Here is a 14,640-nt window from a genome sequence, read left to right as displayed (position 1 = left end):
GGCTGGGTAGAGCCTCACCGGGGGAGGCGTAGTCGCTGGCCGGGAGCTCCCCTACTTCATAGGGCCGTCGCTGCCACTACAGCTGCTGCCCCTCTTGGTGCCGGTGCCACGGCCTCCGCAGCCGCGGCTGCCTCCACAGCTCGGGGGACATTGTCCCTTTAAATCGCTCCCCCCCCCGCCACCCCGCCCCTCCCCCCCGGCGCGCCGACGTGACCTCAGCGCGACAGCCCCGCCGCGCCGCCATGATGAGGAGGTCTGCCCCCCCCCTTGTGCCTCTTTGGGGGGGGGGGAAATCCAACGGGCGCGCCGCCATATTGGGAGTGGCCAAGCAGGTCATCCTTAAAGGAGCCGCAGGACCTTAGAGTCTAGGGAGGGGCTCTGTTACCATGACAACATCCTGTCCTCTGCACCCCACTGGTTCTTCCTATACTAGGTTTGTTAATAACATCTAGGTTTGCTAATAACAGGTGAGTTCACAGCAGGGAAACGTAGAAGTTTTCTCTTGGATCATTCATAGATCATTGAGGACTCCACCCAGCATCAGTTCTTAGCTTTCAATCTCTTCCAGTCATAAGGTCAGTCGTCTTTCCTCGTTGTTTGTATTGGACTTAAACATCTCCATTTATGTCTGTCCCGAATGTTAAGCTCTCCTCCGCCTAGGCTTTGGGATCATGGCCTCCAGACTAGCCCATATACACACATCACAAACTGGTTGCTTTCTCTCATCCATTACCCATTTGTCCACCCATATATCTACATACTCAATCTGTCAACCACTCAACAACACAATAAACAAATCACCTCTCTAAACACTCATCTATCCAAAAATCCACTTAATCTACCCACTCATATCCCATGTACCAGTCCATTGCTTCTCTATCCACAATCAAGGGATTCAATAGTCCTACCAACATCCATCCACCCATACAGTCATCCATCAGTTGCATATTTGTCATCACCAAATGGTGACAGGAGTTCATGTCTGTCTACTTTATTATCTTCCCACAGCTCATTTGGGAGTCCCAAAAGACCTCAATAAATGTGAGGTTTGTGTGTGTGTGTGTGTGTGTATTTGATTACTCATTTAGTTTAAGTATTAATTTCCTATTAGCCTTCTCTAAGTAAATATATCCATTTTGATTAGAGATCTGCCTTAAACCAGGTCAAATGATCAGGTAAGTAGCTAACCTAGTCACCTGCCTATTGTCTCATCCACCTTACTTAACCAGCCATAAAACTCAACTGTATTCTCACATACCCTTCATCTGTCTACCAGACTCTTTGCCCTCCCTGCCATAGCGTGCCTGGATTGCGATATGGCGTCTAGAAAGATTCTGTCACTTGGAGCTTGAAGTATTGGTAGGGGATGAGGTGGGATAGGTGGGTGGGAGATCTGTGCTTCATGGAAAAGCAGATGGTTCCCCTCAAAAATGATCAATACCTTTTATTGAATACCTTTAACTAAGGGTTTTCCACTCTGTAGAGAATTTTTAGATACACTTTACAGAGGAGAGAATGGAGTCTCTTAGAGTGACAACTTAGATCACACCAACTGTGAGGATCTGCTCACCATTTCCAACTTCAGGAGACTTCAAATTAGGTATGAATTTGGGAGACCTGAATGGAGAACTGGGCATTCTCTTGTATTAATCATTTGTAGGGGCAGAGAAACCGGTGATTTTCTGAAATGGATTTACTGGGCAACCTCAGAGTTACCAGAGTGATTGACACCTCCCACTCTGTCCCCCACTGAAGGCCATGAAGGGCTGAGGCAGTCAGAAAATCCTCTGTAGTGGCTCTCTTGGCTTCCAGACCATATGGAGTGGGGTGAAATGCTCAAGTGCCCATTGACAGATCAGCTCCATTGACACATGGTGCTTTGAGAGGCAGGGGCTGGCTCCGAGATCCTGGTGTTTTTGAAAGAAGTTGCAGGCTTTGGAGGCTATCCCTCAGCTGGTCCTGAGAACATTCCATCTCAGTCAGGCGGTGCTCCTGGGAAGGCAGTGAAAGTGGGTTTGAGGTTGGGGTGAAGGTTGGGGGTGTATACCAAGCACACTCCCTACTCCCTTCCAGTCTTAGGCAAGAGTCTTACCAGACTTTTCAGCCTGTGGCTTCCGTTGCTTGGGAGACCACCCTTAGAATCCAACTTTGAGATACTGTGGGGATCAGGGGCAAGAGAGTGGGCAAGTCAGAAACAGAGAAAGTCCCTTTCATCCTGAGTGCACTGCCAAGAATTCAGTGGGCAGGGCTTGGAGTGAAGTTGGGGTTTAGAGAGCAGGGCATAAGTATATCTGAAGCAAGGTTTGATTAGAGCTTGGCACAGCTAAGATGCAAAGACTAGCCAGGTGTAGTGGTGCAACCCTGTAACTCAGGGTGGGGGTTTGAGGCTGAAGCCCAAGAGGATGGAGAGAGAGTGCGTGGTTAGCCTGGAGTACAAAGTTAAATCTAGTTTCACAGAAGGAACATACTGGGGTGGGGTGGGGTGATGGAATTGATTAATCAATTTGAAGGCTGAGACTGACCAATGGGCAGGAAGGGCCCAGATGGCCTAATCGGGTTAGAAGGGGCTGGTTGAGGAGGTGTGAGTAAATAAAAGGACTAGTCAAAGACAGGTGTGAGATAGGCCCTGTGGGAGAGGCTGCCAGGGCTTGAACTGGTAACTTGTGGGTGACACATCTAGGTTATAGAACTGTTAAGGCCTGGAGGCGGGATGGTTTAGGCGAGGAGGGACTTTCTGGAAGAGAATTGGGCCATCCTGACGAAGAAGAACCTGGATGATCAGAGCTACTGTGAAGGGCGGGGCTCACCCAGCTCCCAGTGTGGAGTACAGATCCTGCAGCTGACAGTGGAAGTGCTCCTGCTGCTCCTTCAAGGCTTGGACTTGGGTACTCAACGACTCCACCAGAAGGGACAGAGCTTTCTGTGCCTCGCGGAATCCAGCCACCTCACATTGTATCTCTGCTAGCTGTGGGAAGACAGTAGCTGTAATCCGACCCTTCTTCAGGTCCCTTCCTCATTTTATCACATTTCTACCCTGTTGGGGAACTTGTAGGTCGGGGAAACTGTCTCAGAGTTAGATGAGCCTAAGATCCTTTTTCAGTCTGGCTCCTTATCCTCAGCCCGCCCCAAACCCTGGCGAGGATCTGGACCGGATGTCACCTTGCCCACTGGTCGGTGCGTTCCGGTAGTTTGGTATCGGTCCCCCGGCTGGTCCAGTTGGCGCTGCCATGGCACCGATGGCTTCCGAGGTAGCGAGGCAGAAGCCCTAGTCCAGGCCCGTCCGCAAGGCGCGGGGCCCATGCGTAGGGAGCCTTTGGGCCGCGGCTTGGAACCTGCAGAAGGGCGACGGTGGGTAGGACGTCTGGCAGGGACGCTCTGTGTGCGCAGCACTGGCCGCGGCCGCCTCTGGGGCCGCTCCTCATCTGGCCGCCGACTGGCCCAGCTTCCTGCCCCTTGAAAGCTGCGCAGAGATTGACTCTTGGAAATGAGGGGAGTGTGCTTGGGGAGGTCTCGGGGTGCCAGGAAGCCGGGTTTCTCCCCTGAAAAGAAGCTGGAGGTGGGATGTGAAAGTTCAGACCCTCAGTTGGCTCTGGAGACGACCCCACCCCAGCCTAGAGCCAGAAACAACCCCACCTTTAGAATTCTCTTAGGACAAGAATTGACCTATGACTTTGATGAGACCCTGTCCTTGACTTCTATCCCAATCTAATCTTTTTCCCCTCTCTAGCTTTGGCTCTGACTTCTGACTTTGGTCTGATCCTTTCAATAATTTGATTTCCATATGACCCCAGGGCATCGGCCTCTGCTCACAAGGGTAACCACTTTTTTCCTAATCGACCTTATCTTCTCTCCAACCTCTGGGCTTGAGCTGATGCTGTTGTTCTTGACTTTTGATAGGAAATGGTTTCTAACCTGTGGTCCCACGACTAGTCCTATTGCCCTAAGCTTGACCTTTGCTCCTCTGACCTTCCTAACATCTTGTCTCCACCTGACCCCTGATTTGACCCCATCCACAGACTCTGACACATGGCTTTCATCTTTTACCACAAGGCTACTTTCTCTGACCCTGGAGGTAACTCTTCCCTGACTTCTGACATGACTCCATCCCAATCTTGAACTCTGGCTATGTGACCACACAGTGAGCCCCTCCTCTGCCTGCCTCCTTATGTAATGCCATTCCCAGCCTCTGACCTCAACATGATCCTGCCCCTGCCATTTTTTATCTTAACATATTTACTTCTTCTGCCACCCATAAGAACACAGGCTGGATTTGAGGGTACCTGGGTTGGACCTGAGTGGAGATCCGGGGAAGACGCATTGGTACAGACACTGGGACAGGCCGGCCCTCCTCAATGGCTCGAAGGATGGTGGGTAGTGGTTCCAAGCTATCTTGGGTTTTCTGTCAAGGAATGTAAGGAAGATGTCCAGTGAGTTATGTGGTTCCAGTGCCTGTCATCCTTTCTACCTTGCACTCAGGGTTCTGGGTTCAGGTCATACCTGGTCAAGTTCGGCAAAGATTGTGCAGAGCTGGACATGAAGAACTGCTAACTGAAGGGCCAGGTCTCCACTTCCCTGGTAGCCACTGGGTGTGGTATCTGCATCCACCGTAGCTACCTGGTCCAGGAAGTGTTGCATGGCTGGTCCATGATCTTCCAGGAAGCTATTCATAAACACCATGTAGGCTTCCTTCTCACCAAACCTGAGTTAGAGCCAAACTGGTTAAGTCAGGACAGACACCTGCCAATCCCCCTACTCCTTGACCCCATCATTGCCCCACATTCTCCCAACACCTACGGAGCACAGTTGGCGAGGTTCTGGATGACCTTGGCGATGAGTGTAAGAGTTCTGGCTGGGCCTGGGGCTGGGTGCTCTGGTGCCAGGCCAAAGAGGCTAGGTGCCAAGATGGCAGGGCATAAAAGCCTCAGGAAGAGTGAAGCACACACCAGCCGGGGGCCCAGGGCCTCAGAGCCGCGTGCTTTGCATGCTTCACGCCAACTTGAGAACACGGTGCCCAGCTCTGCTGGGAAACAGCTGGGACAGAAGAAGCAATAGTTAGAGGAAAGGGACAGGGACAGAAAGAGTAAGTACGACCAAGGCCATAAGTCTACATTCCTAGGTGCATTGGAAACATTACATGGCTTATCAGTGACCTATGGCTCATGAAGCCTATGTGTGCTTTCACTTCACTGAACCTGTTGTTTGGGTTGCAGGGTTGGGGATATCTGGGATAATAATACTTGGGGCTTGGGTTCCAGAGGCTAAGAATTTATAGCATAATTGTGGCAACTTTTAGGTCCTGAACTTTTAGATTTGGGCAGACAAGATCACATGGGAACAGAGATCATAAACTTGGGGTATACTAATTGTATACTAATTGTGAAAGTGAGGTTCTGAGTGTAATATAACGTTATAGGGTTACAGGGTCACTTAGGATCATATGTCACAGGATTAGGCATGCAAGTTATCCTAGGGCTAGAAGCCAAGGGACATGCTTATGTTTCCAATAATCATTTTCTTGAGATTTGGGATACAGGATCTCTTAAGGTCACAGGTCATAGGGTTAGGAATATGCATAATCTGAAATTAAAATTGTATATTGACCAAGGTTAGGCGGTATGGAATCATTTGTGGTGGGAGGCAAAGGAAGTTGGTCCTAGGTTACTTGGGGTTAGGTGGCATGGCAAGAGTGTAGGTAGCAGATGAGACCAGGGCAGTTAAATTTGACTCGGAGGTAAGCATATTTGAAATATTAAATCAAGTTTGAGTGCCCTGCATTTTGTTTGGCTGGTTAAGGTAGTACCGTGGCAGCGAGGCAGGGTGTACTCAGTGCTGGGTCCCTGATTCTCACTTGTAAGAATGGATGATGTTTTCAAAAACCTCCTCACAGCTGTTTCGCAGTCTAGCTTGGTGTTTTGGCAGCTCTGGTGTTGGGCACTTGCTGGGGTCCACTTCACAGTCCTCAGTGGAGGCACAGAGACACCGCACAACCTGCCCTGCAGTCCAGCACAGACAGTCTCAGGTCATGAACCTAAACATGCCACATCCAGCCTCCAACTGTGTACTGGCTGGTTATGTGTGTCAACTTGACACATGCTAGAGTCATCAGCGAGGAAGGAGTCTTGGTTGAGGAAATGCCTACATGAGATCCAGCTGTTAAGGCATTTTATCAATTAGTTATCAATGGGGGTGGTCCCATTCCATTGTGGGTGGTGTTTTCCCCGGCTGGTGGTCCTGGGTTCTATAAGAAGGCAGACTGAGCAAGCCATGGCAATACCTTTCCATGTCTGCATCAGCTTTTGCCTTCAGGATCCTCCTCTGTTTGAATTCCTGACTTCCTTCAATTATAACAGCAGTGTGGAAGAGAAAGCTAAGCCCTTTTCTCTCCAACTTGCTTTTTGGTAATGGTGTTTCATTTGCAGCAATAAAACCCCTAAGATAAAGGCTATCTCCAACTTACTCTGGAAGCACCAAACATCTTGAGGAAATAGCAACTCCATTCCCACTCTAGATTCTGGTACCCCAAAGCGCCATTCACCCTCAGAAGGCAGTTTCACTGGGGGCTTCCTGGACCAATCCCTCTCTTTGCTTACCCAGGGTGTCCTGGAGGTACTCCTGTGCCACCAGTTTCATGTATTCATCAATGGCCTTTGTGGCTAAGGTATTTTCTCGGAATAGCAGTGCTTCACGGCCTCCACAGCGTGCCAGCTCTGCGGTTCCTAGGTCTGTCACCAATGCCTGTGGAGGACAGAGATCACATTGAATGATCTTGGGAATCTTGTACATTGGCTCATCTTTCATACTGAAGCTACATCTTCCGCCTCTCACAGTTAGAAAAGCTGCCTCCAGCCCCTCCGGTCTCGCTTCGCTGAAGTTCAGTGTGAACCCATTCCATTTGAAGTTCAGGGTCTGCCTCTCACAGATCAAGTTAAGGCCAGGTCCCTAGTAGCTGAAATTCCAGACACACTGCGCGCTCGTCGTCCCTCATTGGTCCCGTCTCTCACGGTGTCCCGCCTCGCTGGACACTGTTCAGGCCCCCCTCTCCAGCACAACTTAGAAAGAGCTATCTGTCCACTTGTCTGTGTAGTTAGGGCTTCTCACCTGCGCTCGGCCAGTGGCTCGTAGCACGCGCACCATGGCTGCTGCCAGCTCCTCTTTGGCCTGAGCAGACAGCGCCGGCTCCAGCGCCCCGCACAGGCGCGCGTAGTGGAAGGTGAGGAACTCGGCCAACTCCTTATAGCGCTCCGACGGCAGCACGCGCAGACAACGCACCCTGATCCGCGCCCGTAGCACCGCACCTGCCGGCGCCCCAAGCACTGGGAACCAGCGCTCTAGGCCCGCGGCAGGCGCGCGGGGGATGCTCACCTCGTCCAGCTCCAGCACCACCCTGCCCACGGTTGCCCCTGCCGGGCCTGCTCTGCGCAACCGCAGCGACAGGCGACGGGCGGGTGGCAACGCCTCGAAGTGGAAGCGTTCAGCCCAGAAGAGTTGGCCTGGGCCGGCCCGGGGGGCAGTGCGCGCCAATAGCGCGCCATCCAACCACAGCTCCGCACGCACTCCGGGTACAGTTGCTCGGGGTAGCCCTTTGGCCTCGTGCACCCACACGGTCAGCCACATCTCTTGCCGCTCCACGTTGTCCTACATACAAGAGTGAGGTAGGAGGGGTCTGTCGGAGATGTCTATGCTCTAGGACCCAACATGCGCACTGTGATTCCTAGTTGAACACCACGATCTGGGAGCCTTCCTCATGGGGAAATTGCACGACCCCCTGGGGAAGAAGCTGGGGTCACAAATATCTAGGAGCCGCTAAGCAGAACACATCTAGCTTTGGAGAATGTCTCACGCATTAGAGTTTAGGATACAGAGGAGTACCCCTGGACTGAGTACTTGGTAAACAGGACTTAGGGAGCAAATAGGTGGAAAACGATGCAAGGGCAGATTTGACATTCATAGGGCTGGTGTGTTGCACGGGAGGTTTTGGGGACAAACTGTTTGGATGGCGTGGAAGGGTCAGGGCCTGGCTAGTGAAAGGGCTTTCTGTGTCCGTCCCCCTCAATGACCTGGCTCGGCTGGAACTGCCGACGAAGGTCCTCAATCCAACGGTCTCTCTCAGCACTCGAGCGACATGAGAAACAGAGGCTCCCACCTGCCCAGGTTACCTATTTGAGGCGGGATTCAATGGTTAAATAGAGGCTGAGATGGTGCCAAGGGTTTAGCAGAGGCTAAGGTGGGTTCCTTATTTACCTGGAAGCAGTACGGCTCCCCCAAGAGGCTAGGATGCAGCGGCCAGACTCTCACGTCCCTCTCAGCACCTAGGTCCAGCTCAGAGAGTGTGGCCAGTGATTCTCTGGAACCAAGAGCACTGGGAGGTCTGGGGCCAGTGAAGGGGAACAAGGCGTTATTCCTCACTCACTTAGGCCTTAGCTTTCTAATCTTTAGTTACCCTAGCTGCTGTCTCCTTTCAGCATCCTAGCGATTGATCCGCTGTTTCCTTCCCCCACCTCCATCCCTTATGGCTGAATTTCCATGCATTCTTTGGAGTTCCTAGATCCAAGGTATTTGGTTAGCTTTTATTTCATTAGAAAAGTTCAACCAACATTGCATACACTAGCAAGATTTTGCTGAAAGGACCCAAATATAGCTGTCTCTTGTGAGACGATGCTGGGGCCTAGCAAACACAGGAGTGGATGTTCACAGTCAGCTATTGGATGTATCACAGGGCTCCCAATGGAGAAGCTAGAGAAAGTACCCAAGGAGCTAAAGGGATCTGCAACCCTATTGTTGGAACAACATGATGTACTAACCAGAACCCTGGAGCTCTTGTCTCTAGCTGCATATGTATCGAAAGATGGCCTAGTCGGCCATCAATGGAAAGAGAGGCCCATTGGACTTGCAAACTTTATATGCCCCAATATAGGGGAATGCCAGGGCCAAAAGAATGGGAATGGGTGGGTAGGGAAGTGGGGGGCGCTATGGGGGACTTTTGGGATAGTATTGGAAATGTAATTGAGGAAAATATGTAATAAAAATATTAAAAAAAAAAGAAAAGTTCAACCAAGAGATAAGAAAATACCTGGGGTCTTTGTGGCCCCAAGTTCACCTAGCATGAAGCAGAATAGAGAGAACACACAGGCAGCTGGCGAAGGTGAAGATAAGGAACCCAGAGGTGCTGCCAGATGGCACAATGTTGAACCACAGCCCTCCAGCTTCTCAGAGACTCTTACCCATCTCGAGGGGTGTAGGCTCCCAGTTCTGACTTGGCTCTTTTCTTCTCCTTCAGCCTCTTGAGTAACTTCTAAGGGGACAGGGAGGTATCTGAGCCAGAGAGAACCCTGTGCTCTTTCCTCAGCTTTGTCCCACCCAGAGTATCCTTGAGGATCTGCTGGTCTTGGTGCACCAAGCTCACTAACATCTGTTACCAGATTCATTAACATCTGTAACCAGCATATGACATTTATATTCATGTTGTGCAATACTGGGGGTTGTACTTAAAGCCTCACAAGGGGCAAATGCTCTTTAAGTTCAATGGTGCTATCTTCCCCTGCCCAACAGCTTGCACTTCTTTCTCTCTCTCCCCTCTTTGCTTCCCTGCTCCTTCCCTCCCTTCCTCCCTTCCTTAGTTGTGCCTTTTGAGTTAGTGTCCAAGAAAGCCAGCATATTCAGCAATAGAGATTAGCAAGCTCTACATGGTAGAAGTGGATGGGGACTGTTGAAAAGCCCAGAGCATCAGAGAAATCATGCATAGGCTTTTGATCAATATCCAAAGAAGTAATAAAAAAGAAGCAGAGATCAAGGATCAGAAAATCTGAAATAGTCATCGTGTGTGTGTGTGTGTGTGTTTATTTTTCAAGCAGTCTCAATATCTACCCTGGCTTGCTTGAACCTCACTATGAAGCCTAAGCAATCCTCTTGTCTCTGTGACAGTGATTATAGGTGTGCACTCTCACACCTGCCCCTAATTCTCTCTCTCTCTCTCTCTCTCTCTCTCTCTCTCTCTCTGTGTGATATAGTTAGATGGTAGAGCATGTCTGAGGCCAAGGTCTAGGAGATCTTGTTCACCCCTGCTGCTCCCCCGCCCTATCACACTTGCTGCCATACCCGAACATTGTGGACTTGGTTGGAACCAGCAGCTTCCGGCTCAGTTTTTCCAGGGGTCCGAACTGTGGGTGGTCAGAGGTAAGAGGTTAAGGGTAGAAAGCATGGTAGATGATAAATCACTTTGAAAGGCTCCCCAATCCTCCAGTCTCCCCAAATCCCCAAATTTACCTGCATCCTTGAGGTTCCCCAAAGCTGCCTGCATGCTGCTCTCTGAACTGGCGCTTCCCACTCGGATTTGGCGAGGACCCTGTCCCCCCATACAGGTGGGCAGTCAGAAGGGGGGGACACATGAGGGGGCACACACATTTCTGGTGTTTACCCTCTACCACCGCCTCTGTCCTGTCCTTCCCTGTCCTTCCCTGCTTACCTCCTCCTCACCAAGCATCACCAGCCTTCCTTCGAGAAGGGTAAAGCCATCAATGTTCCAAACAGGCATGTCCGGGGTGGGAGGCTCAGGGATCTGTGCAACGGGTAGATCTGGGTCTGCTACCACCTCCAGCTCTGGCTCTGGGAAGAGGAGGTGATGCTGATTTCAGAGTCTCCTCTTCCTCCTCTAACCCCCGTCTTCACACATGAAGGTGCACACTTCAGCATGTCAGTCTGGGTGCCCTTGGGTAGATATCTACCCTCTCTGGGGTTTGTTCTCGACAACCCTAGAAGCGGACACTGCCTGTCAGCTCTCTGTCCAGTACTACGTTTATTGCTCTTCATGCCTTTTCTCACTTAATCTTCAAAAGCCATTTAAAGGGCATTAGATTAATCCCAGCACTTGGGAGGTAGAGGCAGGTGGATTTCTGAGTTTGAGGCCGGCCTGGTCTACAAAGTGAGCTCCAGGACAACCAGGGCTACACACAAAAAAAAAACCCTGTCTTGAAACAAAACAAAACAAAGCAAGCAAGCAAGCAAGCAAGCAAGCAAACAAACAAACAAACAAAGGGCATTAGAACTGAGGCCCAGAAAGGTAGAGTGACCTACCAGAATCACACAACTTGTGAGTGTGTGATTAAGCTAGGCTTCTAACACAAGCATTCTTCTCTTAACCAAGAGACTGGGCAAAGGTAGGCCTAGTAGCACACACCTGTAATGCCAGTACCTGACACACTGAACTGAAGGAGGATGAGTTTCAGGCCAGTTTGGGCTACTAATTTGAGACATTATTCCAAAAACAAGAAGAGATGGAGAGGAGGAAGAGGGGGAAGAGGAGGAAGAGGAGGAAAAGGGAGGGAGAGGAGGGAAGGAAGGAGAAAGGGAGAGATAGGTAGTTAGATAGATAGATAGATAGATAGATAGATAGATAGATAGATAGATAGAATGAAGGGATATGAGCCTTGGTCTCTTACATAGATAACTAATGTGGGACCAGCAAGGTGGTTCAATAGGTAAAGGTACCAGTCATGCAAGCCTGGTGTGAATTCAACTCCTGGAGCCCACATAAGGGTGGAAGAAGAGAACATATTCTACAGTGCTATCCTCTGACGTCTCCATGCTGTGTTCTGTCTGTCTGTCTGTCTGTCTGTCTGTCTGTCTGTCTGTCTTTCTCTCTCTGTCTCTCTCTCCCTCTGTCTGTCTCTCTCTAAAATAATTTCCTTAAGGTGGAAAGGATTTATTTGAGAATTTGAGAATGGTATAGACAAAGTTGTAAGTCCATGGAGTTTTCCTTCTTGGGGAGGTGGTGTTGGTGGAGAGTGGATCAGGGAGGGCTCTACTCCTCCCCCTGACATTTGCACTAGGTTCTGAACTGAAATTTGAATTTCACCCAGCCAAGATGGAAGGGAAAGTATATGGTGTCTCTGAACAAAGGCTGGCAGATGAACAGAGCCCAGGGAAATCAAGGGAAGGGCAGTAAAGGCTGGACAGAAGTGTCTGCAGCCAGTTAGGAACTATGGTGCTGGGGATTGAGCCCCGGGCTTGGCTTGTACTAAGCATACCCTCCACCAGTGGATGACCTCAATCCCCACTGTGGGAGATGCTGAGCTAGGAAGGAACACGCTTGCTTGGTAGAAAGCACTATCAGGAGCCTATGTAGTGGGCCAGCTCTGGCACTCTACAGGGCCCTCAGAATACTGCTGCAGGGCTGGGAGCTTAGCCCAGTAGTAGAGCACTTGCCTTTTGTGTGTGAGTCCCTAAACTGGAAAAAAAAAGAAAGGAGGAAGGAAGGAAGGAAGGAAGGAAGGAAGGAAGGAAGGAAGGAAGGAAGGAAAGAAATAGTTGGGCCTGGTGGTGCACACCTTTAATCCCTGCAAACAGAAGACAGGGACAGGCAGATCTGTGAGTCTGAGGACAGCCAGGTCTATGCAGCAAGAGCCTATCTTGGAAAAAAAAATTCCCATAGTATGAAACCACTTTTCTAAATATAACATGAAGGCTGAGATGTTTCTATGACATTTATTTAGTTTGTGCTTATGCACACACATTTGCCATGGCACAAGTGGAGGCCGGAGAACAGCTTGAATTTATTTATTTATTTATTTATTTATTTATTTATTTATTTGTGTGGGTTCACGGGAAGGTGAAGGGCAACACTTAGGTATCAGTCTCTCCTTGACCATGTGGGCTCAGGGTTATCACCAGGTGCTTTTACTTGCAGGTCACCTTACCAGAGCCTCAGTTGTTTTGAGATAAAGCCTTGTTACATGGCTTACGCAGGCCTAGAACTCAAGACTCAAGAACTCAAGAACTCATCTTCCTGCTCCTGCCTTCCAAGTGCTGGGATTTTAGTAGTCCTAACTCTGATGAATGGAAGGCATTTCAAAACTTTCTAGGAAAGAGCTGAATTAACCATGAGCTTCCAGCAAACACCAGCTGAACCGATCTTCTAGGTGTACTTTCTACCCGATTTTACCACTAGAGGTGATACATACAACTCTTCCTTTTTTCTTGGTGGTGGGTGTAAAACCCACAATCCCACAACCTCTCCATGTTAAACAAGTGCTCTATCACCGAGCCACATCCGAGGCCCTAACCCTTTCCTACAATTGGATCTCTTAGTATATGCTAGGCCCTGGTCTCTAATCTTCCTAGTGTCCACTAGTCTCCCAGTTCTCATTTTGCAGCAGGTTTGTAACTGTTCCTCCCCCACCCACTACAACGTGAACTCCACAGGGCAGGGAGTGTCATCTGCTTTGCGAAGCTCTCCTTAGTGCTTCACTCAGGGACCAATTCCATGCTCAAAAAACTTCTGCTTGACCCAGCAAGATGGCTCAGAAAATAAAGGTGCTTGCCTCCAAGGCTGTCTGAGTTTGACCCCCAGGACTCACGTGATTGAAGGAGAGAACTGACTCCTGAAAGTTGTCCTTTGACTCCAGGAACCATGGCTTGCTTGCCCCTTTCTAATATAAATAAATAAATGCAGGTTGTCCTCTGACCTCAACACATGTGTTGTGATAAAGGACACACACACACACACACACACACACACTGAATGAACATCTGCTTGAATGAATGAATGAATGAATGTTGTCTTTAAGGCAGAGATGGGGAATTTTCACATTCAAGGAAACAAAGTAAGACATAGGCTATGTATATATGGCAGCTGAAATCCATATGTAGCCAACGGCTTGGTCTACTGGATCCCAAAGACACAACCATCAGTGCCAAGAACAGTTAGACATCCTCGCAGTACTAAGGTGCATGCATCCATTCAATGCTCCTTTCTCAGCTGAACCCAGCTGCCTACGGGTCCTGCCAGTCTTCCTCACCCAGTTTAGGGGGAAAGAGAGATGAGCGCTGGTAGAGGCCCCAGCCGCTTCCTGCTGGGCTTTCATACTCCCCACAACTTCCTGTGTCTAGAGGGCTGATGCTAGATTGACAGACAAACACCCAGGCTTCCGGCCACCCAGCCTAGCCCCAGCTGGATTGGGGGAGAGCGTACCTGGGGCCTTCGGATTTGGCTTGGGTTCCAGCAGTGATGCCACGTTCTTGTGCCTCCCCCATAGGGTCTTGGAAAACCGGAGGCGATTGGACCGTGACTCCTTAGGGGGTGCAGAGAGGACCCGACGAAACAGAGATCTAGGGGCTGGCTGGCTGCTCACCATGGGCTCCTGATGGCTCAGGGTCCTTCCCCAGCCTGCAAAGCGGCCCCAGCGGAACCCTCCAGCAGTCTTTCCCCCACTGCCTCCAGTGTGCCAGCGGTAGGATGTCAGCGGAGAGGGCAGCGAGGGCTGCGTTTGGGAATCTTCACTCTGCAACGGTGGGTCCATGGCGGAGGAGTCTCTGCTGCGAGACCAAAAGGTTCTGAACATTGTCTGCCCACATTCTGACTTCATCTCCCCTGGTCTCTTCTCAGCTTTGCCTCCAGGAACATACTTGAGGATGCCACACATACACCCTCCCTTACCTTGATTTCCTGGCCAGTCCAGAACCAGCAGCCGTCTGTACTGTGCCTAGCTTCCTTCCTCAGAACCTAGCTCCACGTGACCCTGTCTTGTCTCCCCTGCCCCGCCCCCCCCTTTACAGTCAAGCTGGGAGGGCATGATGGGGGCAGGATGTGGAGGTGGCAGGGTGGAAGAGAGGTTGGCAGTTCTGGCTTCTGACGAGAAGGTCTAG

General features: G+C 50.3%; 2 protein-coding genes across 15 annotated transcripts in view; both read right to left on the bottom strand.

Moving 5' to 3' along the window:
• Positions 1 to 145, bottom strand: part of Wiz (WIZ zinc finger) — a 28,356-nt gene extending 28,211 nt beyond the window's left edge. For 7 of the 12 annotated variants that reach the window (XM_085833250.1, XM_021186469.3, XM_085833242.1 and 4 more), the window contains exon 1: positions 19 to 145. The gene's annotated coding sequence lies outside the window, so the exon portion shown is untranslated. The remainder of the gene's footprint in view (positions 1 to 18) is intronic. The other 5 variants (XM_085833237.1, XM_029471363.2, XM_085833241.1 and 2 more) reach the window with 1 other exon arrangement.
• Positions 146 to 1,201: 1,056 nt separating this feature from the next.
• On the bottom strand, positions 1,202 to 14,491 carry Rasal3 (RAS protein activator like 3). Of its 3 annotated transcripts, none has more exons than XM_021186532.3 (18): positions 13,967 to 14,491; positions 13,353 to 13,424; positions 10,463 to 10,602; positions 10,264 to 10,342; positions 10,096 to 10,157; positions 9,222 to 9,292; positions 8,242 to 8,368; positions 8,058 to 8,156; positions 7,099 to 7,635; positions 6,591 to 6,735; positions 5,849 to 5,993; positions 4,795 to 5,031; positions 4,498 to 4,699; positions 4,281 to 4,399; positions 3,160 to 3,550; positions 2,808 to 2,965; positions 2,093 to 2,156; positions 1,202 to 1,992 (listed from the first exon to the last, which is right to left on the bottom strand). In XM_021186532.3, the coding sequence occupies exons 1-18, from the start codon at positions 14,415 to 14,417 to the stop codon at positions 1,837 to 1,839; spliced, it is 3,255 nt and encodes a 1,084-aa protein (XP_021042191.1). In that variant the 5' UTR covers positions 14,418 to 14,491; the 3' UTR covers positions 1,202 to 1,836. The 3 variants fall into 3 exon arrangements, with proteins under 3 accessions (XP_021042191.1, XP_085689014.1, XP_021042195.1); XM_085832888.1 differs by lacking the exon at positions 13,353 to 13,424 and having other exon boundaries at positions 13,967 to 14,310; positions 14,432 to 14,480; XM_021186536.3 differs by lacking the exon at positions 13,353 to 13,424.
• Positions 14,492 to 14,640: the final 149 nt, after the last annotated feature.

This window comes from Mus caroli, unplaced genomic scaffold (genome assembly GCF_978045245.1).
Source record: "Mus caroli unplaced genomic scaffold, Mus_caroli_1 scaffold_18, whole genome shotgun sequence".
NCBI lineage: Eukaryota > Metazoa > Chordata > Mammalia > Rodentia > Muridae > Mus > Mus caroli.
Note: the sequence above shows the minus strand (reverse complement) of the source record. Positions and strands in the feature narration are given on the sequence as shown.